This window comes from Entelurus aequoreus, linkage group LG07 (assembly GCF_033978785.1).
Source record: "Entelurus aequoreus isolate RoL-2023_Sb linkage group LG07, RoL_Eaeq_v1.1, whole genome shotgun sequence".
NCBI lineage: Eukaryota > Metazoa > Chordata > Actinopteri > Syngnathiformes > Syngnathidae > Entelurus > Entelurus aequoreus.
Genome location: NC_084737.1, coordinates 22,718,884 through 22,746,043, shown reverse-complemented (window position 1 = coordinate 22,746,043; position 27,160 = coordinate 22,718,884). Strand labels below are relative to the sequence as shown.

At 40.7% G+C, this 27,160-nt stretch overlaps 1 protein-coding gene across 1 annotated transcript; it reads left to right on the top strand.

Moving 5' to 3' along the window:
* Nucleotides 1-53: 53 nt before the first annotated feature.
* On the top strand, nucleotides 54-26,983 carry LOC133653526 (ATP-dependent 6-phosphofructokinase, muscle type-like). Its single transcript, XM_062052895.1, has 22 exons — nucleotides 54-269; nucleotides 3,643-3,716; nucleotides 3,866-3,943; nucleotides 4,040-4,229; nucleotides 4,739-4,904; nucleotides 5,057-5,101; nucleotides 6,161-6,269; nucleotides 6,351-6,446; nucleotides 6,514-6,606; nucleotides 9,398-9,523; nucleotides 9,603-9,667; nucleotides 9,764-9,827; nucleotides 9,920-10,066; nucleotides 18,266-18,336; nucleotides 18,445-18,532; nucleotides 18,596-18,748; nucleotides 18,847-19,011; nucleotides 19,086-19,147; nucleotides 19,253-19,364; nucleotides 19,914-20,013; nucleotides 25,552-25,657; nucleotides 25,738-26,983. Exons 1-22 carry the CDS (start codon nucleotides 179-181, stop codon nucleotides 25,877-25,879), a joined length of 2,343 nt encoding a protein of 780 aa, XP_061908879.1. The 5' UTR covers nucleotides 54-178; the 3' UTR covers nucleotides 25,880-26,983.
* Nucleotides 26,984-27,160: the final 177 nt, after the last annotated feature.

Here is a 27,160-nt window from a genome sequence, read left to right as displayed (position 1 = left end):
TCTCACGTCCTGTGCAGGTGCTTGGAAGTATATTTAGGTGGTGGAGGGTTTCAGTGGGAGGGGACTGCGGACACAAGTGGTCTATAAAACCAGTGCTTAGACTGGTTGAGCAGCCTCAACCTCTTCCTCCTCCTCCCTTTTAATAGAGAACCTCAGACTGCTTGCGTCCTCTGGAAACATGTCAAAGGATCTTCACCCCACCATGGACCCCACAAAGATGGGAGCTGGACGCTCCATTGCTGTGCTGACGTCGGGAGGAGATGCTCAAGGTAAGAAGATCATACACACTAGATCCTGACACACCTTTACTACCTTTTATCCTTGAGTCAACACAAGTGTAAAATCATTGCACAACAATATGCTATTCTTAAATCATTCATTTATACTTTGGAAGCGCTGGACAATACATGCTCATAATAGTGTGATGTCTGCACTATAATGGATCATCTTGGGAGAAATTCAATTCTAATATGTTGTGTTTTTGTTGGACGGATACCTCCTCCATCAACCTCTTGTCTAAAAGGTGACATCTATTCATTTAATACCTCCTGCACAATAACTAATACAAATCTCGTTCAACTCGAGAATTCCCTTAATTTACGTCTTTGGGGCTAATTTTAGTGGCGATGACCTTTTTTCTAGCATGGTAGGGAGAACCCACCACTACCATCCCACCCCTCATTCGCACAGCAGCTGTCTGGTGAAACAAGATCTGCAGCATGCCAACTTGTCACAACAAAAATTCATGCTGTGGCATTTGGCGTCCGAGGACATCCAGGTGCAAGACCTAGAGCATGCAGTTAACGCGCCCCTCTGTCCTTTCCATGTGCCTATTTTGGGCTCATTTGCTGTCGGTTTACGAAAAGGTCAGGTGGGCTTTAAGTTTTAATTGATTAGATGTGTTGTCCTAGTTGACTTCTTTGTTTCTTTATAAATACTTCCTCACTGTGTTATGGTACTATAATAAAGTAAAACTATTACTTGATGCTGCAGAACAGACCTAATTGGAGAGTGTAAAAAAATTGTGGCTCAAGAAATTGGGATCAGAGCTCACCTGCACAGTCCTCTCTGGAGTGTGGCTGAATGAGAGGTGAAATAACTTTGTGTTTTTCATGTCAATTTGTAATTATTCGACTCAGTGTTTGTCTTTTAGGCTTTTACACAGTGGGTTTTTAACAAAACAATTCCTTAAGTGTGAAGAGAAACTTATAGATTTAGAATGATTAGCTTGCAAATTAATTGTTACACAGTTGTTAGCCTTGATGCTAGCAAAAAAAATATCCAGTTGGGGTAGTTTGTCACAAATACTCATGTTCATATACACTACAGGTCAATAGTTTAAGAACACCTTATTTATAGCAGTAAGTAACCACATTTTTTACATCCTTTGCTTTTCTTGCCCTAATGTGGGTGGGATCTGAGCCGAGGATGTTGTGGCTTGTGCAGCCCTTTGAAACATTCGTGATTAAGGGCTTTGTAAGTAAACTTTGATATCAATGTTGTTGCTGTAGATACAGTAAGGTCCAGAAGTAAAAGTACAGTACATTTGGAAAGTATTCACAGTGCTTCACTTTTCCCACATTTTGTTATCCATCCATCCATTTTCTACCGATGGTCCCTTTTGGGGTCGCAGGAGGTGCTGGAGCCTATGTTACAGCCAATAACAATAATTTTTGTTGTCAAAAATTGACCAAAAATATCCAATAATGACAATATGAAAAGGTTTTTAAAAATGTTTATGCAAATGTATTACAAATAAAGAAACAAAAAAACACATTTACATAAGTATTCACAGCTTTTGCTCAATACTTCGTTGATGCACCTTTGGCAGAATTTACAGCCTCAAGTCTTTTTGATTATGATGCGACAAGCTTGGCGCACCTATCTTTGGGAAGTTTCACCCATTCCTCTTTGTGGCACCTTGTATGCTACATTAGGTTGAATGGAAGTGTTGGTTTTCCTCCAGGATGTCTCTGTACATTGCTGCATTCATCTTAGTCTAGTCAGGGAGGTGACCAAGAACTCGATGGTCACTCTGTCAGAGCTACCGCATTCCTCTGTGGAGAAAAGAGAACCTTCCAGAAGGACAACCATCTCTGCAGCAATCCATTAATCAGGCTTGTATGGTATAGTGGCCAGACGGAAGCCATTTATTCGAAAAAAGTTAGCCAAAATGCACCTGAAAGACTCTGACCATGAGAAACAAACTTCTCTGATCTGATGAGACAAAGATTGAACTCTTTGGCGTGAATGCCAGGCAATCATGTTTGGAGGAAACCAGGCCCCGGTCATCACCAGGCCAACACTATCCCTACAGTGAAGCATGGTGGTGACAGCATCATGCTGTGGGAATGTTTTTAAGTGGTAGGAGCTGGGAGACTAGTCAGTATAAAGGGAAAGGAAGGAAAGATGAATGCAGCAATGTACAGAAACATTCTGGATGAAAACCGATGCGTCCCTTCCAACCTGATATAGCTTTAGAGAAGAATTGGCAAACTGCCCAAAGATAGGTGTGCAAAGCTTGTGGCATCGAGTTCAAAACTAATTGAGGCTATATTTATGTACATGAAAATTATTGTTTATTTTTCATTCATTTGCAGATTTAAAAAAACCTCTTGACATTATCATTATGGGGTATTTGTCTGTAGAAATTTGAGGATAAAAATAAATGTAATCAATTTTTGAAATAAGGCTGTAACATAACAAAATGTGGAAAAAGTGAAGTGATGTGAATACCTACCAGATGCACTGTAGAAGAGTGACCATTTTTTTATGATTTTGCCTTTAAAGTATACACATTTTGTATAAAACTGCAAAGGGGTTTGAAATAATACAAAAAACGTGATTGAGTGTTGAGTTTCAGCATTAACTGAAAAGTTTGACACAAATAGGTCATATACCATGTAGAAATTACATTTACATTATGTAGAAAACATCCACTTTCTTTTCATTTATTCAACTGACATGGTTGTAAATATAGTAATCTTGTTCATTACTCATTATTTAATCATCCATCTTCTACCGCTTATTCCCTTCGGGGTTGCGATGTCACCGCAAATTATTTTTATTCAAGTGTTAAAATAGCGGTTATATTTTCAGAGTGTATGTGGGCTCAACCAATGCTATCTTGTACCTGTAGCTTAATTCCTAATGGGAAATGAATGAATTGTATTATATTGGGTAACCCATACATTCTAGCTTGGTAGTAAGCTACATGGTAGTGTGGGTGGCACTGGGAGAAATGTGGGTGTAGTGTCCTTCCCAAGGACACAATGGCAGCGACTATAGGATGCGGATGCTGGAATCGAACTAGGAACCTTGAAGTTTCTGGATCCCCGCTCTACCCGCCCTAAAAACATAATTTTGTGACAGAATTGAAAGTCGGCACTTCAATCGCATAAATGGCATAACGCAAATAGAGTTCATTCAGTTTGGATGCTTTCTGAGATGAAGTCTTGCATCACGTTCCCCGTGATGGCTGGTTGTCCTTAATGGGTTGTTTTTTTTGTACGCTTTTGAGGAATTTCTCAACTTAATTTTCATGTCTACAAATGCATGATACTAATGTCAATTTGTATACCGATAAGTCTTACAAAAAAGAGCCATTGAAAAAATCAAAGTGACATTTTCCTTGTTTCTCAGGTATGAATGCTGCTGTGAGAGCTACAGTCAGAGTTGGTCTCTACACTGGAGCCAAAGTCTACTTTGTTCATGAGGTAGGTGCTGCACACTGAAATGAGGCAAATGTTAGCACTGTCCGAAGGCCTCTAAGGCAAACCTCTATTATTTTATCTAATGTTTTTTTTTAATTATTTTGTAATGTTTGTAGGTCATGTTATGTATTCTATTCTAAATTCTGCTTCAGGGCTACCAGGGCCTGGTGGATGGAGGAGACAACATTCGTCCTGCTACATGGGAGAGTGTTTCCATGATGCTTCAGCTGGTGAGTTAATATGTGGCTCCATCCCATGCAACAATGTCTTTGTTTCATTTAGGTATCAGGCAGAGTTCATATTTGTTCCCGTCCTTTGGTTTTCAGGGAGGAACTGTCATTGGCAGTGCCCGCTGCAAAGACTTTAGATCCAGGGAGGGTCGCATGAAAGCGGCCTGCAACCTGGTGAAGCTCGGCATCACCAACCTGTGTGTGATAGGAGGTGACGGGAGCCTCACCGGGGCCAACGAGTTCAGGACAGAGTGGAGCGGACTTCTGGCTGACTTGGTCCGAGCTGGTAAGGAGACCCATCTACACGGAGCTCATTTTCCCCATAGACAGAGTAAATAAAGGCATATAAAAGTATTATTTTGATATCTTAATTGCATGTTTTTTGTTGGCTGATACAGGCCTGCCCACATTTTAGAGCTGGAAGTAGGCATTCAAAAAGTACTAACATTTCTTAGAAAACAGGCCTAAAATCACTACTGTCTATTTTGGGTGGAATTTTACCTGTAGACATAATTTTTAGGTCCAGAACTATGAAATTAGTGCCAATGTTGTCAGCATTAGAGAGTTGATTGATTGATTGAAACTTTTATTAGTAGATTGCACAGTACAGTACATATTCCGTACAATTTACCACTAAATGGTAACACCCGAATACGTTTTTCAAGTCAGGGTCAACGTTAATCAATTCATGGGTCCTTTTTAAATGTGAGGAGTGTACTCAGTTTTTTTACTGATTTTTGTATTTGAGATGTGTGATACATTTCTCCTGTTGTAACGGATTTAATACTCTTACAGGTAAAATTACGGAAGATGAAGCCAAAAAATCCTCTCACTTGAACATCGTGGGCATGGTTGGCTCCATCGACAACGACTTCTGTGGTACCGACATGACCATTGGTACTGACTCAGCCCTGCACCGCATCATAGAGGTGGTGGACGCCATTACTACAACCGCACAGAGGTCAGTTCAGACATGAGCCCCCACCCCATGTCTCGCATTAAGACTCATTATATTGCAAAAAGTGTGTATTTTACTTTAACAGTCATGTGAACCCAAAATTGACCCAATTCATGATGATTCTAAGGGTACATTATCTATGTGTGTTCTCACAGTCACCAGAGAACCTTCATATTGGAGGTGATGGGCAGACACTGTGGGTCAGTACATGAAGCGATACAATAACTTTGCATTGGCTAATCCAGGGATATGGAACCTATGGCTCTCGAGCCAGATGTGGCTCTTTTGATGACTGCATCTGGCTCCCAGATAAATCATAGACTTAGACTTCCTTTTATTGTCATTCAAATTTGAACTTTACAGTACATATAAGAACGAAATTTTGTTGCATTAGCTTATGGTAGTGCAGGATAAAAGAGCAATAGGTGCAGATATAAATAAATAGATTACTGTACAGATAAATGTATTGCACTTTTTAAGTTAAAGTTAAAGTACCAATGATTGTCACACACACACTAGGTGTGGTGAAATTTGTCCTCTACATTTGACCCATCCCCTTGGGGAGCAGTGGGCAGCAGCGGCACCGCGCCCGGGAATAATTTTTGATGATTTAACCCCCAATTCCAACCCTTGATACTGAGTGCCAAGCAGGGAGGTAATGGGTCCCATTTTTATAGTCTTTGGTATGACTCGGCTGGGATTTGAACTCCAACCTACCGATCTCAGGGCGAACACTCTAACCACTTGCATATGCATCCACGTTTATGGATGTATGTTCTATTGTCTTTATATTCCAGCGAGTTAATCCATTTTTGGGGGGAATTGAGGGGATAATTATGATGCGTTCAAGAGTCTTACGGCCTGAGGGAAGTAGCTGACATTGCTTAACACTATAAGCAATGAATAATTCAGCTGGTAATCACAGTGTTAAAAATAACGTTCAAAATATAAAACCGCACCTGTTCAAGAAGTCGCATAAATGGTAAGAAGTATTTTTATTTATTATTGGTTAGCTTCAGAATAACAATGTTATTAAAAATAATAAGAGACTTATTATACTCTAAAAATGTTAGTCTTACTTAAAAATGCACGCATTTAGTTGTATTCAGTGTTAAAAAAATATTATATGGCTCTCACGTAAATACATTTTAAAATATTTGGCTTTCATGGCCCTCTCAGCCAAAAAGGTTCCCGACCCCTGGGCTAATCTCTACAATACAGTGATGGTGTATTTTGTGTGTGCGTGTGTGTGTCCACAGATACCTAGCCTTGGTGACTGCTCTGGCCTGTGGTGCAGACTGGGTCTTCATTCCAGAGATGCCACCAGATGATGGCTGGGACAACCACCTATGCAGGAGGCTGGCAGATGTGGGATTGTCTCTGCACTAGCTCCTATTGTTTGTGTTGTTTTGCATGCAATATTCTATTAACTCTCTAGTGTGTTTTCAGCAAAGGGCCAGAGGTTCTCGTCTCAATGTGATCATTGTGGCAGAGGGAGCTATTTCCAGAGACGGCAAACCGATCTCATCTGACAAAATTAAAAAGGCAAGGTCGCACTGGCAATGTAAATTGCACCGGGAACGTGACAATGATTGATTTGTGTTTCTTCCAGCTGGTGACTGACAGACTTGGCTTCGATACGCGCACCACCGTCCTTGGACACGTGCAGAGGGGAGGAACGCCCTCTGCCTTTGACAGAATCCTTGTAAGTGCATTGGTAAAAACTTTATGAAACATAGGTATGAGGGTAATTTCACCACACCTAGTGTGTGTGTGAGACTATCAGTGGTACTTAAACTTTAACTTTATGGTATCTTGCAGGAACATCCCGTTTTGTCAAAACAATATTCTCATACAATGGAACCTCAATTTTCTGATTTAATTGATTCTTGAACAAAAATAGAAAGTTATGTATATTGAAGCAAATGTCTTTGTATTAAACAATGTAAAATGAATAATGGGTTTCAACCTCGACAAATGTCTATATTTTAGTAAAAGTTAGTGTACTTTGAACACAATATAAAGTGCTATACAGCACTGTATATGAAACAAACATAACAAGGTGATGAAATAATTAATTTCTATTTAATTACAAAGTCAAAACAACAGTTGAACTGTCCTCCTGTGCAGCTGCCACACGCACACACACTAGCCCTGTGTTGCACAAACAGTTTAAAATCACAAAACTCCTTTAACTTTAACAGCCAGGTCGCTACAATGATTAGGAATAAAAAATAAAAAACACTTTACCTTGTTGGTTAATCTTCTTGGTGTTGAGCCAAAGAAAATCTGAAGGGAACAGGTGAGGCAGTGTCGACAACACTGTAGATACTTCCTGAATGTTTCAAACCACACATCGTTAGTCCATTGTTTTCTTTGGACTAGTGAGCTAGCAAAACTAGAAGCATGCTGTAAAAAGGCTAAACAACTGTTGAAAAACATGCAAAGTAGCAATTGGCACAGTAGCTAACAACAGCACTGATCTGCTGATGGAGATCTATCAGCCCGCCCACAATGGATGTGCTGAAGGCACAAAATGGCTGTGCTGAGAGGTACACAATAGGTGAATGAAAGGTTCATACACTGAGACAAGGTTTGTACAACAAAGCATATATACAGTATATAGTGGTTTTAATATTACAATAATAACTAGGAAAAAATGTAATGGGTCTTGAAAGAAAAACACTGCTGTCCTTTTCAGTGGTTCACAGTTTGTAAAATGAGAACTCACAAACCGGCTGTCAATTTTTAGATTCGCTGTCTTAGAGTTATTTTACAGTGTAAATCTTTTAATGCATATAAATATAATTCCCTCATGTCCACAAGCAGAAAAGGGGAGATATCATGCCACCCTTGGCTCCTCTCAAAATGTCTGCTTCCTGCTCCATCCCAAAAGCAAATCTATAGTCCTCAAGAAGGGAGGGGGTTGTCAATTGTCCCATTTGACGCAGGTTTCCATGGCAACGGCTCCTTTGATCTTGCTGAAGGAGCTGCCGCTCGTAAACACGTCGTTTGTAACCGTTACTAAACTTTCGTCAAGTCCAGCTTGGGTTTTAACTTTGAGTATTCTGAATTGTCAATTACAGCATGCTAATAGCTGTATGCTACCAGATACCATGCAAATATACCAGGAATTTTTACTTAACACTTTTTAGTCAGAAAGGGATTTTGGTTAGGGTGAGCAGACGCATTCCTATGGTTCGTCTGCTCTAGTTGTAGGTTCTGGCTCTCAAATGGATCATAATTTCACCTTAGTTTCACAGCTCTGCTCATCCTATCAATCATTTGTAACAGCTTTTGGGTACATTGAACGGCTGCTAGCATCTTCCGAATTTGTAGATACATCAGGGCAACGCTTACTCCAATCAGTAGATGTCCTGTTACCATGATTACGAGAATGTCTTCAATGTCCTCGCCAGGCACACGACCCTCTACTTCTCCCCAGCGACAAACATTCTGCCAGGACAGAAAAGTTCCCCCGAAACCAAGCTTCTCGTCTTGTCAATTTCGTTGAGAGGCAAGTTGATCAATTCCATTGTTTTGATTTTGGAGAGCAGTGCAAAAAGAGGCCCCAAGAAAGATAAGATATGACAATACGAGACCACTAAGAAAATGCAGGAGAGGTAATAGAGAGGAGAGGTAATAGAGAGGGAAGGGAAGCGTCCGCTTTCGTTGAGAGAGCAAGAAATTAAAAAAAGAGAATGGATACAAAAAATGCTAACGATTTGTGTGTTAACCCTACTGAACAATAGCTGAAGTAGGATTCATACAAATGTAAATGGTTGAAATGCAATATCTATGCTAACACAAATCAAATATAAATATTAGATATAGGACATGCTAAGGCAGCGCTATAGGGATATTATATCATGCCATTTAGAATTGATTTTAGAATGAGTCGCGATTCTTATTTAAAATGATTGTTAATCAATTTTTAAAAATCCATATCTGCTGTGCAGATTTACTTTAAAAAAGAGAAGTCAAGTGTGGGATACTTCTCCTGTGCCTTATTTGTATTTGACTTGATTAAATGTTTGGGTAGAATTTTATTAAACAAAACCAGTTTTCTGTGAAGCAATATAGAAATGTATCACAGCTGCTTGTTTATTTTATGGAGGAATGTAGTTAATCATAGAACTGGCACCCAATGTTTTTAAAAAGTATTACATTTTAATCGAGAATCGTTTTGAATTGAGAATCGATTCTAAATGGAATCGCACCCCGAAAAGTCGAATCGAATCGTGTGGTGGCCAAAGATTCACAGCCCTAGCGAGTACTATTTTGTATTTAATACGGTATATGCTAACACTTAGCGAGATAGGTACTAAGTACAAGAGAACAAGGACTCCACCTCATTCAATCTTAATATTGATCTTGATTTCGGACTGTGACAAATTTAAGTAATTGTTGCAGACCAAATCAACAAAATAAAGAACAGAAAATCATTTCTACCCATGCTCTTCCAAAGGATGTAACAACGTGTTTGTGTCTTGCAGGGCAGCAGAATGGGAGTAGAGGCGGTGATGGCGCTTTTGGAGGCCACACCAGATACCCCAGCCTGCGTGGTCAGCCTCTCTGGGAACCAAGCGGTCAGGCTGCCGCTCATGGAGTGTGTGCAAGTGGTATGTTGGTGTATCATCACGCTAAAAAGAATAAACTTTTGTCAGTTCTGGTTTAAATCATCTTTTGCACCCTTTTCAGACCAAAGATGTGACTGCTGCCATGGCTGAAGGCAGGTTTGAGGATGCTATCAAGCTCAGAGGAAAGTAAGAAGTTTATTATTTAAATCTACTTCAGATTGATAGCAGTGAGGTTTGGGGAAAAAAAACGTTTGAAAAATGCAATCAACTCTTAACTTGTAGGAGCTTTGAAAACAACTGGAACACATACAAGCTGCTGGCCCACATTAACCCCCCAGATGTTAAAGTAAGGACAATCTTCACTATGAACTAAAATTAACCATTATTTATAGATTTACTCCAAGTATTTTCATATTTATTATCCTTCCCTTATGTCAGAGCAACATCAATGTAGCCATTATGAATGTTGGCGCTCCTTGTGCTGGCATGAATGCAGCAGTGCGTTCAGCGGTCAGAATGGGCATCATCCAGGGTCACAACATGTTGGCTGTTCACGATGGCTTTGACGGCCTCGCACATGGACAGGTGAGTCATATCACATAAGTATTAACACCTCCTTAGGTTAGAATCAGGTCCAAAACAGCTTGACAAAATGAAAATTCTGACTTTTGTAACCTTTTATTAAGAAAAGTACCCATCCATCTATCTTCTTTTACTTATCCGAGGTCAGGTCGCAGGGGCAGCAGCCTAAAGGGGCGTTCACACACTGCCTGATTAGATGGCGATTCATTCCATTTCTCAAATGGCCGTGAATCGTGTCTTAACAATGGCGGTAGGCCTTTTTCAAAATGTTTTGAACATGGCGACAACGCAGATTGGCACGGTAGTATCACAAATCTCCACGAAAGATGGCGAAGTCCTCCAACCTCTACTCCGCATCAACCGCTGTGCCATCGTGTAAGGCCGAGATGCTCCTATGTTTAATTCCGCCACTTCCGTGAAGTTACCATGTCCACTTAGTGAAGGTTCAGGGTGACTAATTATGCCGGTGTTAACACGGTACTATCACAGACCTTGCGGCGCAAATATAGAGGGTGTCCCGGTTCTAGGTTTTGTGTTCGATGTTAACACGAGCTTAGGTGGAGCATGGGTAATTGCCAAATCATCACGAACCACCATCTAAACCGGCAATGTGTGAACTTCCCTTAAGCAGAGAATCCCAAACTCCCTTCTCCCCGACTACTTCACCCCTCGTCCTGAGGTATCACAAGTCATTCCCAGGCCAGCTGAGACATTGTCTCTCTACTGTCTCCTGTGTCTTTGCCAAGGCCTCTTACTGGTCAGACATGTCCTGGACACCTCCTCAGTGATACATTTGGGAGGCATCCTGACAAGTTGCCCCAGCCACCTAGTCTGGCTCCTCTCAATATGGATGACAAGTGGCTTAACTCAAGAGTTCCTCCCGAATGTCAGAACTTCTCACCCTGTCTAAGAAAGTGCCCCGCCACCCTTTGGAGCAAACCCATTTCGGCAGCTTGTACCTGCCATCTGGTCCTTTCAGTCACTTCCCAAAGCTCATGATCAAAGGTGAGGGTAAGAATGTAGATCAACCGGTAAATTCAAAGCTTTTGCTTTCGGCTTTGCTGCCTCTTCACCATGGCGAACCGATGCAGAGTCCGCATCACTGCAGATATTGCACCGATCTGCCTTTCGATCTTACAATCCGTTCTTCTTGGACTTGGAGGTGCTGATTCTCATTCTAGTCGCTTTACACTCAGCTGCAAACCGATCCAGTGAGAGCTGAAGATCACAGCCAGATGAAGCGAGCAGGACTACATCATCTGCAAAAAGCAAATAAGTGAAGTGAATTACATTTATATAGCGCTTTTTCTCAAGTGACTCAAAGCGCTTTACATTGCGAAACCCAATATCTAAGTTACATTTAAACCAGTGTGGGTGGCACTGGGAGCAGGTGGGTGAAGTGTCTTGCCCAAGGACACGACGGCAGTGACTAGGATGGCGGAAGCGGGGATCGAACCTGCAACCCTCAAGTTGCTGGCACGGCCGCTCTACCAACCGAGCTATACCGCCCCAAATAGACCCAATCCTGCAGCCACCAAATCGGATCTATCAGATTAACGCTTTGACTGTGCTTAGAAATTCTGTCCATAAAAGTTATGAACAGAATTGGTGAGAAAGGGCAGCCCTGGCAAAGTCCAAACCTCATTGGAAACCGGTTCGACTTACTGCCGACAATTGCGACCAAGCTCTGACATTGGTCATACACAGAGTGGACTGCCAGATTTTGGCAAATACTTTTGTCATACTCGCCACAGGATTTCCTGATAATCATTGTGGAAGCCTTCTCTAAGTCCACAAAAATGTAGATTTGTTGGGCAAACTCCCATGCACCCTAAAGGACCCTGCCAAGGGTATAGAGCTGATTCACAGTTCCACGAAAAAGACGAAAACCACACTGATCCCCCTGAATCTAAGGTGCAACTATCCCTTGGACCCTCTTCTCCAGTACCTCTGGACAGACTTTTCCAGGAAGGATGAGGAGTTTTAGTCCACAATAGTTGTTCCCAATCATGCCTCTCCCGGTCTCTTTGTCGTTGCCAGTGTGAGCGTTGGAGTCCCCCACAAGAACAAAGGAATCAGCTGAAGGAGTACCCTTCAGTACTCCAAATCCAAAAATGATACGTACTCTGAACTGCTATATGGTGCAAACAACAGTCAAAACCTGTCCCCCGAAGGCGAAGAGAGACTACACTCGTCTTCTGGGTTGAACTCCAATGTACATGCTCTGAGACGGGGGCAACAAGTATTTCTACCGCTATTTCTACCTGCCCGTCACCTCTCTGTCAGTGCTTACTACGTGAGAGTGAAAGACAGCCCAACCCCTCTCGAGGGAACTGGCTCCAGAGCCTTTGCTGTGTGTCGATGTGAATCACACTATGTATATCTACCTGGAACTTATCAACGGTTCGCACCAGCTCAGGCTCCTTCCCACCCAGAGACATGACATTCATGACTGTCCCAAGAGCTTGTATTAGAATTTTTTCTAATCAAGTAGTCAAACAAAATTGTCTTTCTTAAATTTATTTGAAAAGCTCAAGCCTCTCAAATGGAAAAAGGTCACATTCATAGCAAAGTATGTAAGCAGTGCGCAATAGGAAGAGAGATGCATTATTCTTTATACACTGAAATAAAGGTGGGATGGAGGGGGTAAGAGCATATGACGCAACTCTGTGGAAAGTGCCCACACTGGGAACAATGGTGAATTGTTGAATGAGCAACAAGAAGGGAGAAGAGATACTTTCAGTGAGTCAATGCGGACAATGTCACACACAGGCCAGAATGTGCTTTACGCACAGCACTGTTGCAATTTACACAAAGGTACATGAATGTTTTCCAACACATTTCCTCCCTTTGATTCCAAAGGAATCACTAAAAACAAGAATTAAAACATTTACAAGTCACATAACAGCGGTGGGATTTGAAGGTTGGAAAAAGAGCACAGTTTGAGGTTGGGTGGTCGGGCTTGTTGGTGGTGACGTTGGCCGGTGCATTGCCGCGGAACCACGGTGCCTCGTCTACTTCTGGCCCTATAACAAGTTTCTTTGTGTGGTGCAAAAGGGCTCGCTCTTCTATGACCTCAGAGGAGAGGTTACTAGCACTTCACTCCTTGCGCGTGTGTGCTGTGGGATGGATTCTTGCACATGACACACGGAACCGTCGTCAGCTGTGGGACTCGTTTGTATTGAGTGGCGTGGACCCACGTAGCACGTCCCACAACCTTGACTGCAGTGTGGGTCGTCAGTTAAACCTGGAACTGCCCAAGCCAGCGTCCGAGCTTGAACTTCTTTGGGCTTGGGTTCCGTATAAGGAAATGGCAGGGTTGGATGTTGTGCAGGAGTCTGTTGGCGGTTCTCGGAAGTGCTTCTCAAACTGTCCTCCTGATGGCAGTAAGAGAATTGGTTAAGTGCAAGCAATATCATCTCCCTTGAAGGAGAGATCGTTGTGACCTGGGACCCATCAGCACATTTGGTAGGGCACCCAACAAAATCTCAAAGGGAGACAGGTTGCTTTAACTGCCAACTCTCATCTGCATCTGCATCTGCATCTGTACCAGGGGCAGGCATCGTATCCAATTCATGCCGGTCTCATAAAAGCATTATTTTCTGTTTAATGTTGCCGTTTTCTCTCCCTACCGCTCCCCTGACAGCGGGTGGTAACTGCAGTAGTTTCTCAGATCGACACCTAAAGTGTCACTCATGTTGGTCATTAATGCGTTTGCAAAATGGGGGCCATTATCGGAGGATATGTTTTCCGGGATGTCCTATCGTGGAATTACCTCTCGCTTTGCTACGGTGTCAGCTGTCGCATTCTTTGTGTGGAATGCTTTGACCATCACCAAGCAATATTTATTCCCTTCACATGGGTGGAGTTCCATCAAATCAATCATTACATGTTGAACAGGAAATTCAGGTGGGGCGTGGGGGGTTGGCGGCTGACGTAGTCCTTAGCGGCCTACCGGGATTGGGCCTGGCACAAATCATGCAGCGTTGGCAAAACATGTCTGCGCATGTACAGAACCCTTTAACACATACTTTAGACCATCCATCCATCCATTTTATACCGCTTGTCCCTTTTGGGATCGCGGGGGGTGCTGGAGCCTATCTCAGCTGCATTCGGGCGGAAGGGGTACACCCTGGACAAGTCGCCACCTCATCGCAGGGCCAACATAGACAGACAGACAACATTCACACTCACATTCACACACTAGGGCCAATTTAGTGTTGCCAATCAACCTATCCCCAGGTGCATGTCTTTGGAGGTGGGAGGAAGCCGGAGTACCCGGAGGGAACCCACGCAGTCACGGGGAGAACATGCAAACCAGTGATTCGCAAACTGTGGTACGTGTACCACTAGTGGTATGCCAAAAAATGTATTGAATAAAGTACAGTGTTTTATTTTTCTATTCTCAAACTGATGATACAGTGGCCAAAACACTAAATATACTTGTTAAATAAAACCTCTGTCTTGTTTTTAATGAATATTTAGCCATAATACGCTACTGTATTTTATTGTTGGTCATTATAGTAGTACTTGGAGAGCCAAGTTTTTTTTCTGAGATGAAACTTGGTGAAAAATGTTTGAGAACTACTGCTTTACACAGTCATAATCAACCTCTTTTAACACATGATCGAACCTATGTGACAATTTAGCGTACACTGGGAAAAAGTAGCTGGAATTGCCATCAGGACTATAATTTAAAAGGATTTGCCACTGGCCAGTGTGCATGCAGTAGTGAGCGCAATGAGTTCCGCAGCCTGAGCTGAGAGGGAGGAGGCGATAGAAGAAGAGGTGACAACGTCATGATCATCAACCAAGGCGAAGCCAACCAGGGGGAAGCCAATGTCAGGGTCACGGGAAGCTGACCTGTCGACATTAACATATGGGGTGAAAAAGCACCCGCAAAACTAGCCTTAATCAGGTCAACCAGTTTAAGATTATCTGGTACTAACAGTAATCAAGCGGAAGCCTCGTTTGGAGATGTTTAAGGCCTACCATATCTAAATATCGCAGGCCAAGATTTTGACCCTCAAGTGATTTTAATAATTTTATTGTTTAAAAAAAGATTGAAATCACCACTAGGAGTGCAATGATCCTCGGGGTGATCAGTCCAATAGTCTCACTGCATCCCAGGTGGCGAAAGGGCTTATCATACCCTCTCTTTAATTCAAATTGCTTGGGGATGTCCCTGTCACACTCACTCGGTACAACACAATGTTCACATATACTTTCAGTTTCATTCTCAATCTCCTACTTCACATCTTCATCACATCCATCATCTTTTTGTACCTCATTTTCTAAGTCACTTACAATTTTCTCAGGTTCTTTTTTGATTCCTCTTAAAAATCACTCAATAGGCGCCATTGCAGGGCTCAAATTTAACCACGGCAACTCCCGCAACCGGCCTCGTCATATGCCGTAATGCCCTAAAAAATTGACCAGCATCGGCGGCAAGAACATGCCGTGACCGCCCTTGACTTTTTACTTGTTAATGGACTAGGGATGTAACGGTAAACGGTACGATGATAATTCGTGATAAGATTCCAGATGATGTGTCGGGAACGCTGTCACAACTTGTTTATAAATTCTTTAGTTTGTTCACTGTGATGTTCACTCGTCCTTTATTTAACTGCAAACTGTATCAGTGTTTAAATAACTAGCTAAAATGTTTTGTCATCTCATCGAACTGAATGAAGGCTGTGAAGATTGTGTATTCAATGTGTGAGTTATTACTCTTCTTTATTTTTGTTGGCCAAACTGTTGTACTGAACCACAAGGAGGCGTTGGAGAAAAACAAATCTTGTTTATGAGTCTTCATTAGCCAAACTACTTTGGGTTTTATTTTGATATCAAAAAATAAACGCCATGTTTTTTTTACATTACATTATATTACTTATTTAAGATTGTTAAGTCTATACTGATTTTTCGTGTTGGTCCCCACCTTTTTTCCTTTGGAATGTGAGTGAGTTAATTAGATTTAGTCGAGGCCGCTTCTACGCTTTCCTCCCTTTGCCTCCTTGTTTTTTCTCATCGCAAAAAAGGGGGTAGAATAATAGGCTTTTGTTCTCTTATCAGGCACTTGTCCTCTCCAAGGCCGCGGTGATGAGATGCTTTCAAGGCTTTCTAAATTTGCGAGCATACTCCTCTCCTTTTTTTTCTCTAGGAGACAGCTGAATAATGGTATAATATTTATAAATACACATTTATATAAGCATAAAGCCCGCTGATAGTTTTCTGAACGTTTTAACACGCGTGACGTTGTCTAGAGGTGAAACATATATACATAAAGTGAAACATATATACATAAAGCTAAAATTTTCTAATCATATGTATTACTACAAACGTGTTGTAAGTGCAAAGAATAGTGAAGGGACATCCACTGTTTCAAGCAAATATAATAGAAAAAAACTTACAGTTGCTTGTGTTAAAGCAGTGGTTCTCAAACTTTTTTTGTCATCCCCCACTTTGGACAAGGGGGAGTTTTCAAGCCCCACCTGCCCCCATCGCCTCAACAGAACGCTAATGCCAAGCTTAACATTTTCAAATTTATCGAACATCAAGTAACATCAAGTTTTATACATTCAAACTCAATAACATAAAATAAAATCAAGTTCAATAATAAATAAAATAACTGTGCAGCTGTGGTATAACTTGCATCAAGTTCAATATCAAATAAAATAACTTGCATCAATTCAATAATAAATAAAACAAAAGTGTTATAACTTGCATCAAGTTCAATAATAAATCAAAAAAAGTGTTATAACTTGCATCAAGTTCAATAATAAATCAAAAAAAGTGTTATAACTTGCATCAAGTTCAATAATAAATCAAATAAAAGTGTTATAACTTGCATCAAGTTCAATAATAAATCAAATAACTTGCATCAAGTTCAATAATAAATAAAACAAAAGTGTTATAACTTGCATCAAGTTCAATAATAAATAAAACAAAAGTGTTATAACTTGCATCAAGTTCAATAATAAATCAAAAAAAGTGTTATAACTTGCATCAAGTTCAATAATAAATCAAATAAAAGTGTTATAACTTGCATCAAGTTCAATAATAAATCAAATAACTTGCATCAAGTTCAATAATAAATGAAAATAAAAGTGCCACTTTGCAATCTTTGCCAAAAAAAGGAGGACAGGGCAAGTGAACATGAGTTTTACAGTACTCCAGCATTAGTGGCTGCAATGAGCCTGTTTTGCACTGCACAGCTTTTCAAATCGGGGTTGCAGGCTTGACACTGCCACTGTTAAAACCTCATTGAATTCGGGGCTGAGCTGCCTTGACGCGAGTGTTTCCCGGTGAATGACACATTGTGTCCATTGCGCATTTGGCGCAACCCTCTTTATTAGAGCCTGCAGCCCGTTTCTTGACTTTGCCATGCGCGCCATCAGAGCAAAAGCCCACACAGTTTTCCCATTTAAGGTCGTGTTCTTTGAGGAAACTGTCCATTATCTTGAACAGCTCATCAGCAGTGGCTCTATTTTTTATGTATTTGCAAAACAGCAAATCCTCGCACAGTGACTCGCCATTCACAAAGCTTCCGCTTAGCACCGCCCCCATTAGTTACTGTTGCTATGTCAGTAAACTTTCGCTCCTACCTAGAAATGTAAAGCCTACAGGAAAAATAAGTAATTTACATTTATCTATATAGCGGATTTCACAGACAGAATCACAAAGTGATTTACAGTGTGTATAGAAAATGAAAGCATAGTAAAAAAAAAAATCAAAGAATATAATAATAAAAAAATAAAAGTGAAATTTCCTCCCGTTCCTCGCACCCCACCTGTCATGTCTCTATTCCCCACCAGTGGGGCGCGCCCCACACTTTGAGAAACGCTGTGTTAAAGTAACAATGTAAACATCCAGTACAACACAATAGTGTACACTTTAGTGTCTTTCAACTTTTACTCTCTGACAAGCAGTGTCCTCCACAGTGGACATGTTTGTATCGGTCTGGAATATGTTGTTTCTCAGAAAAGTTAATTAACAATTTAACTTTTAATAATGTAAATACCTCACAAACTGATGTTTGGCTTCACTGGCTTCAAATATATTTTCTCAGTGACAGTTTATGAGAAGGCGACTTGTCCAGATGATAAACTGCCATGCTCCAGCCCCCACGCGACATCCAAAGAAACAAGCGGTGTAAAGGTGTATGTAATATTTTGACCACGACTATGATTTCTCTCACCATAGGTAGAGCCAATCAACTGGACTTCCGTGAGTGGCTGGACTGGACTGGGAGGCTCCCAGTTGGGCACCAAGAGGTAAAGATTTGTATCTGCAATTATTTTAGTTCCCATCGTAAAAAAACATGTCTTCCCCATTTTTGTATTTACCATAAAAACACAAATGTTGTCACTGGTTTCCAAAAGAACTCTTCCAGCTAAATGTATGGAGGACATCAGCCAGAACATTGCAAAGTTTAACATCCATGCCTTGGTGATCATTGGAGGATTTGAGGTAGGAACTAAACCAAGTGAGAGAACATCAAACCAAGCAACTCCTAATCATCCTTGTTTGCAGGCCTATGTGGGAGGTCTGGAGCTGGTCCAGGCCCGAGAGAAATACGAGGAAATGTGTATCCCTATGGTGGTTATCCCTGCCACCGTTTCTAACAATGTTCCTGGCTCTGACTTCAGCATTGGCGCCGACACCGCTCTCAACATGATCACCTCTGTCAGTAGCTTGACTACCATTACACACACACACGCACACACACTTTCACGCAAAGATACACAAGTGTTAATCAACGTCCTGCTTGGTGCTACCTGCAGACGTGTGACAGGATTAAGCAGTCAGCAGCAGGGACCAAACGTCGCGTTTTCCTTGTTGAGACGATGGGTGGCTACTGTGGCTATTTGGCCACTATGGCAGGCCTAGCTGCTGGGGCTGACGCTGCCTACATCTTTGAGGAAAAATTCAACATTAAAGATCTGGAGGTTAAAAAACAGGAAATATTTGTGAGCCTAAGTAAAAATTTGGATCAGTGATGAGTTGTGTATTCTTTCTTAAGGTGAATGTTGAGCATCTTTTGGAGAAGATGAAGACAACGGTGAAAAGAGGCTTGGTTCTCAGGTATGATTTTTTTCCAGCTGGAAATCAAACATGCAGCAAAAATGACCAATAGGCTGTTGAGTGAGTGGATATTGTCATCATCTGGTGCTGCTATTTCCGCAATAGGAACGAGAACTCTAATGCCAACTACACCACAGACTTCATCTTAAATTTATACTCAGAAGAAGGAAAAGGCACCTTTGACTGTCGCAAGAATGTCCTGGGACACATGCAGCAGGTCAGTTGTTGACTTGAGCTGTGTGTTTGTACACTCCAGTCGTCCCTCGTTTATCGCGGCTAATTGGTTACAGGCCTGGCCATTGTAAACGAATTTAGTAGGAATGTTATTAATAAATCAAATACTCACATAGTTAGAACATAACAAATCGGTTTACGACCTACTAAATATGTTCAACATAATTACCAACGGTACGAAAAGTTGGTTTTGCATAATAGGACCCCTTTAACACATAATTTAGGTCAGAAATATGTAGAATATGCTTAAAAATATATTTTATTAAAAATCCACAATATAGTGAAGCCACAATATTTGAAGCGCGAGGTGGCGAGGGAGGACTGTACACACACACTACACTATTACTACTGCTTCGACAACGCCCTGCTGGTTGCATCCAAATAGTGCACTTTATTTTGCCTCAAGACATGATGGATCAACTATCAAGCCTACATATTTAACTTAATCTATTCAATAATAATCAATGAAGAGATGATAAGTAATACCTCACTAAACTGGTTGACCTACTCATTTCCTATGTGTCCATTGCAGGGCGGTACTCCAACACCCTTTGACAGGAACTTTGGCACTAAGATGGGTGCCAAGTCGGTCCTGTGGGTCACTGAAAAGCTTAAAGAGTGCTATAGACACGGTAAGATGGTTTAAAATGTACATTGTAACAGTAGGTTGTATTCGGACATGTGACTTTTGAACAAAAGTGAACGAAATGTTGGGCCACCAAACCAACATGGCTACTGTGCAGCAAGCCGAATGCGACCTATCTCAGAACACAAGATCTTACCACTAAAAGCAGATATGAGTAAAAAATGCTAACTATGTAATAGAATCTATCCCTATACGTTATCAAAATAAGATTTGTCGAGTGACCTCAAGGCTCTGTCGGTCGCGTTCCAGACATGTTGAACTATCGTGTGCTCCAGACTTCATTCTACACAACAAAACCGATGAAAACTAGGAAAAGCATGGAGGTCTACAACTTCTTTGTGTGTGGCAGGGTCAAGAATATTTGTGTCAAGACTGCTGGATAAATCATGCATCGATTTTTTGTTAGGATGAGGTTGCATTTCATTATTTTACTTTGCCTCTACAGTCATGTTTGTTGCTTTGTTGCTGTTGTACACGTTTACGAGTAGCGTGTTTTTCCCCGTCTTCATCAAAATATAACTATGGATGTCAACATTCTGTATGTGTTGAAAGATTAATTTATGATTGCTGCCTTTGGTAAAAATTGAACTCTTTTAGGTTTTGCTCACATTTGATTTATTTTATTTAGACTCACTGAGTTAGTGCTTTACAAAACACAACAAAATGTGTTTAAGAAGTACAAATAATATCAAGATAATACTTCAATGGGAAATACTAAACGCTAAAAGTATATCAAACAAACCTTTAACGAAGTGATCATTGCAAACTCGTATATTCTTCGACTCTACCCTCCTTGACTAGAGTACGTGCCCCTTTTTCTCGTCTTCTTTCTTGACATGTTTTTCTCTTCATGATTACCTTGAAAAACTCTGAAGAAACTTTTATCCTTTTCGCCTTTATACTATCCTTTTCTAAAACAACCCAAGCATAGCGCATTTTTCTTCGAGAAAGGCAAAAGCCCGCCAGAACGCTTAGACAACAGACGCTCTCTGGCCCACCACTTCGAGACTCGCATATTTAATGAGCGGTATGTGACATTAGGTGACCTATACCAGTGTTTTTCAACCACTGTGCCGCGGCACACTAGCGTGCCGTGAGATTCAGTCTGGTGTGCTGTGGGAGATTATCTAGTTTCACCTATTTGGGTTAAAAATATTTTTTGCAAACCAGTAATTATAGTCTGCACATTATGTGTTGTTGTTGAGTGTCGGTGCTGTCTAGAGCTCGGCATAGTATAATTGTGTAATATTCTTCCATATCAGTAGTTGGCAGCAGTTAGCTAATTGTGTTGTACATGTCGGGAACAGCGGGAGGCAGTGTGCAGGTAAAAAGGTGTCTAATGCTTAAACCAAAAATAAACAAAAGGTGAGTGCCCCTAAGAAAAGGCATTGAAGCTTAGGGAAGGCTATGCAGAACAAAACTAAAACTGAACTGGCTACAAAGTAAATAAAATGCTGGACGACAGCAAAGACTTACCGTGGAGCAAAGACTTCGTCCACAAAGTACATCCGAACATGACATGACAATCAACAGTGTCCCCACAAAGAAGGATAAAAACAACTGAAATATTCTTGATTGCTAAAACAAAGCAGGCGTGGGGAATAGCAGTCAAGGAAGACATGAAACTGCTACAGGAAAATACCAAAAAAAGAGAAAAAGCCACCAAAATAGGAGCGCAAGACAAGAACTAAAACACTACACACAGGAAAACAGCAAAAAACTCAAAATAAGTCACGGCATGATGTGACAGGTGGTGACAGTACACCTACTTTGAGACAAGAGCAATATTGATGCACTCTTGGTTATGGTTTAAAGTCATACCCAACAATTGCGACAACTACTTTAACTTTTTACTGTCAACTGTGTTTTGTTTTTTAATGATTTCTGCTGGTGGTGTGCCTTTGAATTTTTTCAACGCAAAAAATGTGCCTTGGCTCAAAAAAGGTTGAAAAACACCGACCTATAATATATTTCTCATCATGTAGTGCATGCAGAAACATTGTTTGAGTCTATGCTGTGCAAGTGGCTGCTTTTGCATTTACTCATTCACGTTGACATTACTACATTATGGGCCTGACCTACTAAAATTAAATACCAAATGCTAAACAGCGTGTGCAAACCAAAAAATTGTGTGTACTATTAGTGGGCCTGTTCCATGTGATCTAGTAAGACTGCGTGTGCAGTTGAAAATTGGTGTAGACACAGTCTTATCTAAATTAGGTTTTTGCATGTACAACGGGTCTTGCACCATGGTGCTCCTTAATCATTTACTGCACATTTAGTAGATCACCTTTGCGTGTGCTATCAAATTTGCACGTGTTTTATATGTCGATCAGGCCCTATGTGTCACACACCCCTTTTGTTGCAGCAGTTCTTTTTGCTAATTTGTAAAATGACAATGTCATGTATAATATAAAATATTGTTGTTAGTTAAAAAGTCAGAAATATGGAGTCTGAACTATATGCATACCTTTGACCCCTTTTGTTTTCATGTGAAAGGCACATATTTTGTTCTTCCTTCTTGGCCTCTTCCCGTTAACCGATGTTTCCTGTAATAAAAAAAGAAAATGTACATTTTCTCCAGAGCTACTGCCAGCAGACGGTGGTGAAAATCTCAGAAAAGTTTCTATATTTTATCAAGTACAAATGTTGACAGGTATTTTTTTTAAAACATTAAAAAAGACATATTAAAACTGCGATGGAAAAGGGGCTCTTCGTGTAAACACACACACGGCAATCTATTCTGTGCTAAAGCACATTTGACTCCTAAAATCTAGTTTGATGACCCAATATTCAAGCACACTTTGGGCCTGATTTACTGAGCTCCAAATACCATGTGCTAGACAGCGTACGCAAAAAATAAAATAGTGTGTACTATGAGTAGGCGTGTTGCATGTGATCTACTAACAATGCATTGTGTGCAATTAAAAGGTGGTGCAGAATGCCCTTTTTAAATGAGGATTTTAGGCATACAAGGCTTTTACCACAGAGACAATAATTTTCTTCAAATACATGTTATCATGCTCCTACCTTTTGTGCGATGTTAACATTTCTGATTTGCAATCAAGACAACAGAAACATATGCACACTGACAATTCCTGACACTTTTCTTTCACTTTCACATTCAGTGCGCGAGGCTGTGGATTGCATCACCAGCGCAGTCGTGCGTCTGGAATGACTAAAACACAAGAAAATTGACAATGAAAGACGTCTTTTTACGTAGGAGGTATATTATAGTAATATATTTCTTAAAAAAACAAAAAACGAGTGTTAAAAAAAAAACACCGGCAGTTACCAAAACGCATAAATTGAATTCATTTAATTCAGCCCCATAAGTCATCCAGTAGCAATAAAATTACAAAATAAAATTGCTGAATAGATATGTCTAATCCTGCAGCCGTGTGTGGAACTGTCAGTTTGCACATCCTTCTGACAGAAGCTAAATAAAACGCAAAGTAGTGCTCGCAAAATGGTGATGAGCAGCATATATTTTTAATATTAATGAAGACAAGGGATGTCATGCCTTATTCTGCTCATTTAACATGCAATTCCCTTTGCACCGGTTTAGTAGATCAGCTTTGTGTGTGGTATCAGGTTTGTACGTGTTTTAGCGCACGCAAATCTTTAGTAAATCAGGCTTTTGTTGGTGGGGCTGTGCTCTGCACAATTGTTCTTGCACAAGTTCATGTGTGCACAGCAAAAAGTTAATTAATGCGATCGCTCCTCCTGCCAGTTATCAATGAACACTGTGACTTTGCAAAATCCAAAACCATTGAAGTTGGCACGTTGTGTAAATCGTATGTAAAGACAGAATAAAATGATTTGCTACTCCTTTTCAACCTATATTCAATTGAATAGACTGCAGAGACAAGATACTTAACGTTCGAACTGGAAAACCTTGCCATCCAAGCAACGTTATCTTGGACGCCCCTGCTTATTTCAGCAAGACAATGCCAAGCCACATATTACAACAGCGTGGCTTCGTAATAAAAGAGTGCGGGTACTAGACTGGCCTGCCTGTAGGCCATGACCTGTTTCCCATTGTAAATGTGTGGCGCATTATGAAGCGTAAAATACCACAACGGAGACCCCGTACTGTTGAACAACTTAAGCTGTACATCAAGCAAGAATGGGAAAGAATTCCACCTGAAAAGCTTAAAAAATTGGTCTCCTCAGTTCCCAAATGTTTACTGAATGTTGTTAGCTGCTCAGTGGCATTGTGGTTAGAGTGTCCGCCCTGAGATCGGTATAGGTCGTGAGTTCAAACCCCAAGTCATACCAAAGACTATAAAAAAATGGGACCCATTACCTCCCTGCTTGGCACTCAGCATCAAGGGTTGGAATTGGGGGTTAAATCACCAAAAAAGATTCCCGGGTGCTTGCCACCGCTGCTGCTCACTGCTTCCCTCACCTCCCAGAAGGTGAACAAGGTGATGGGTCAAATGCAGAGAGTAATTTCACCACACCTAGTGTGTGAGACAATCATTGGTACTTTAACTTTAACTTTAAAAGGAATGGCCATGTAACACAGTGGTATAAATGCCCCTGTGCAAACTTTTTTGCAATGTGTTGCTGGCATTAAATTCTAAGTTAATGATTATTTACAAAAGAAAATTAAGTTTCTCAGTTCGAACATGAAACATCTTGTCTTTGCAGTCTATTCCATTGAATATACGTTGAACGGATTTGCAAGTCACTGTATTCTGTTTTTACTTACAAATTACACAACGTGCCAACTTCACTGGTTTTGGGTTTTGTAAAAAAAAAATCTCAAAATAAGTCAGGACAGATGCAGTGCTAGTGTTGTACAATAATGTAAATGAGCCAAAGCCTGAATGCATGCAGACCTGTGTGAGTACAGTTAATTTCTACTTTACAACTAAATACACAATGTCAAAGGGGACCTACTATGCAAATGTAACTAGTCTTACCTATTGATACCTGTTTTTGTGTATTTAGGATCTGCATAAGTCCTGAAAAATTGAAATTAAACCATGGAGGGAGGCATGGCGGAGATATTTATAAAACAATCTTGCCTTCCTTAATACGTCCTTCAAATGAGACGTATAGAATTTGACAAATTTGTGAAATTTTTCCAATCGGTGATGACAGCGGATATCTCCATATATGGTAGAAATTTACCTGAAGACATTTGCGCGAGTCTGCCATTGTAGTCATTAAGCTCTTTATTATTCTCTATCCTCGCGTTGTGGGGCAGACTGTCTCGTACATGCACATGCATCCTATGCTTATTCCATTTCCAATCCAAAGTAGCGTATAGTTCCAACTTATATCTGTCAGTCGACTCCACTTTGAAGTGCTAAAAACTACAACATGGATGACTGGGACTAGACGCAGTCGAAGTGGAGGCTCGCAAATAAGAGCACACACAAAACGGCGCACTCTGAAAAGACGGTAATATCGTAATATGACCTCTTTGATGTTGCTGGTATTTTCATTGATAGTATACGGTGATATGAGTTGTGTTCTGGAATGATGTAATATATCTTTTTGGCTGCCTTAGGTCGTATCTTTGCCAATACGCCAGCCTCTGCCTGTGTGCTGGGCATGAAGAAGAGGGCGCTCACCTTCCAGCCCCTGGCTGATTTAAAGGGAGACACCGATTTTGAGTATGATGCATCCAGCAGCATTGTACTCCCAATTATTGATGGCTGTTTGGCATAATCAGTTTTTCTGTTGACTGCTGCAGACACCGCATTCCAAAAACACAGTGGTGGCTAAAGATCAGGCCGATCATGAAGATCCTGGCTAAGTACAACATCAAACTGGACACATCCGAACATGCCGACATGGAGCATGTGATCAAGAAGAGGACTACCCTCGGAAATTAAGGGGACACCGATGAATGACACTCTGTATTTTGGTCGAAAAGTGTTTCCTTTATTGGTCTACTTCACACAAGAAACAGGGTTTCAAAAAAAAGATTAAATATTATATTTTGAACTTCTTTCGTATGATTTTGCATTTAATGTGGACATTTGAAATAGACTAGGTAAGCTGCGATGACCACCCCCAAATGGTTATGTAATTGTTGGGGTTTGTATGTCACTTTGTTAGATCAAAGATTAAATAAATTATTATACCAGCACATATTTGATGGTATGAAATGTAGTACCAAGGTCCCAGATTTAGCCTAATGAATACAACAAGACCGTTAGCAATATGGTATGAACATAATAATTCCAATAATAATCTGGATAATTTCTACCACATAACCTTACGTTTGTGCTACGAGCCGCAACGTCTTTGTGTGCATGCTAACAGCCATGTGTCCCACCTCCACCCACAGATACAAGCGAGTAAATGACTGACAAGAGGGTTCACTCAGTTATTTCATTCCCCTATAGATAATTTAAATGTTTCAGTCTGGATTCAGCACTTTTTAAAAAAAAACTTTTTTGACACAAAGTTAACAGAAATACAATAAAACACAAATCAAATGTTCTTCTTTCCGCCACCCACAAGAAAAAATATCAGTCCAAGTACATGCAAATATTGATATAAAGCCACAGACGACTGCACTTCCGAATGGTTCTGAATGCAGCAGTACACAAAAGCAAACAAAAGGCTCATCAATCACCCACAATTCAACCATGTCTCAAACGGGGCCAAACTGGAGAGTATACTCCTTTACATATTTTAAGAAAGCATCCCATATTTCTTGAAGTTTGAACAACCATTCAATGTCAGCCTATTTTCTCCAATTTAAAGAAATAAAAAATATCAGGCGTGGTAGGGAGGCGCTGTAGCCTTCCAGTTAAGCACAATAAGTATTCCAGCTAACAAAGTAGAATGCCGCCACATTCTTTTTGGATTTGATGAGAAAAGATGACAGAGGGGCTACCCCAAACAGTCCACTTGTTAGAAGATTTGGTTCAGGGACTCTGCACTTTTGTTTTACTATTTGGAGGTTGGACTTGGTGGAGGTCTGCGATCCTAGTATTATTTCAGATTTTATTTGTCAAAGCAGCCTCCAGGGGCCGTACTTATCAAGCTTCTCAGAATTACTCCTAAGAAGTCTGCTAAGAGTTGACTTAAGAGTAAATAAATTCTTCGCTGAAAGCTGCACTTAAAAGTTAGTTATCAAGCGTCTTGCTCACACTTTCAGCGAA

Bases quoted from the DNA above. Each gene is read 5' to 3' on its own strand.
- LOC133653526 (XM_062052895.1), top strand. From the start codon at position 179: ATGTCAAAGGATCTTCACCCCACCATGGACCCCACAAAGATGGGAGCT. The intron at 18,533-18,595 runs GTAGGAACTAAA...CCTTGTTTGCAG, and splicing joins TGATCATTGGAGGATTTGAG to GCCTATGTGGGAGGTCTGGA. The intron at 19,365-19,913 runs GTCAGTTGTTGA...TGTCCATTGCAG, and splicing joins TCCTGGGACACATGCAGCAG to GGCGGTACTCCAACACCCTT.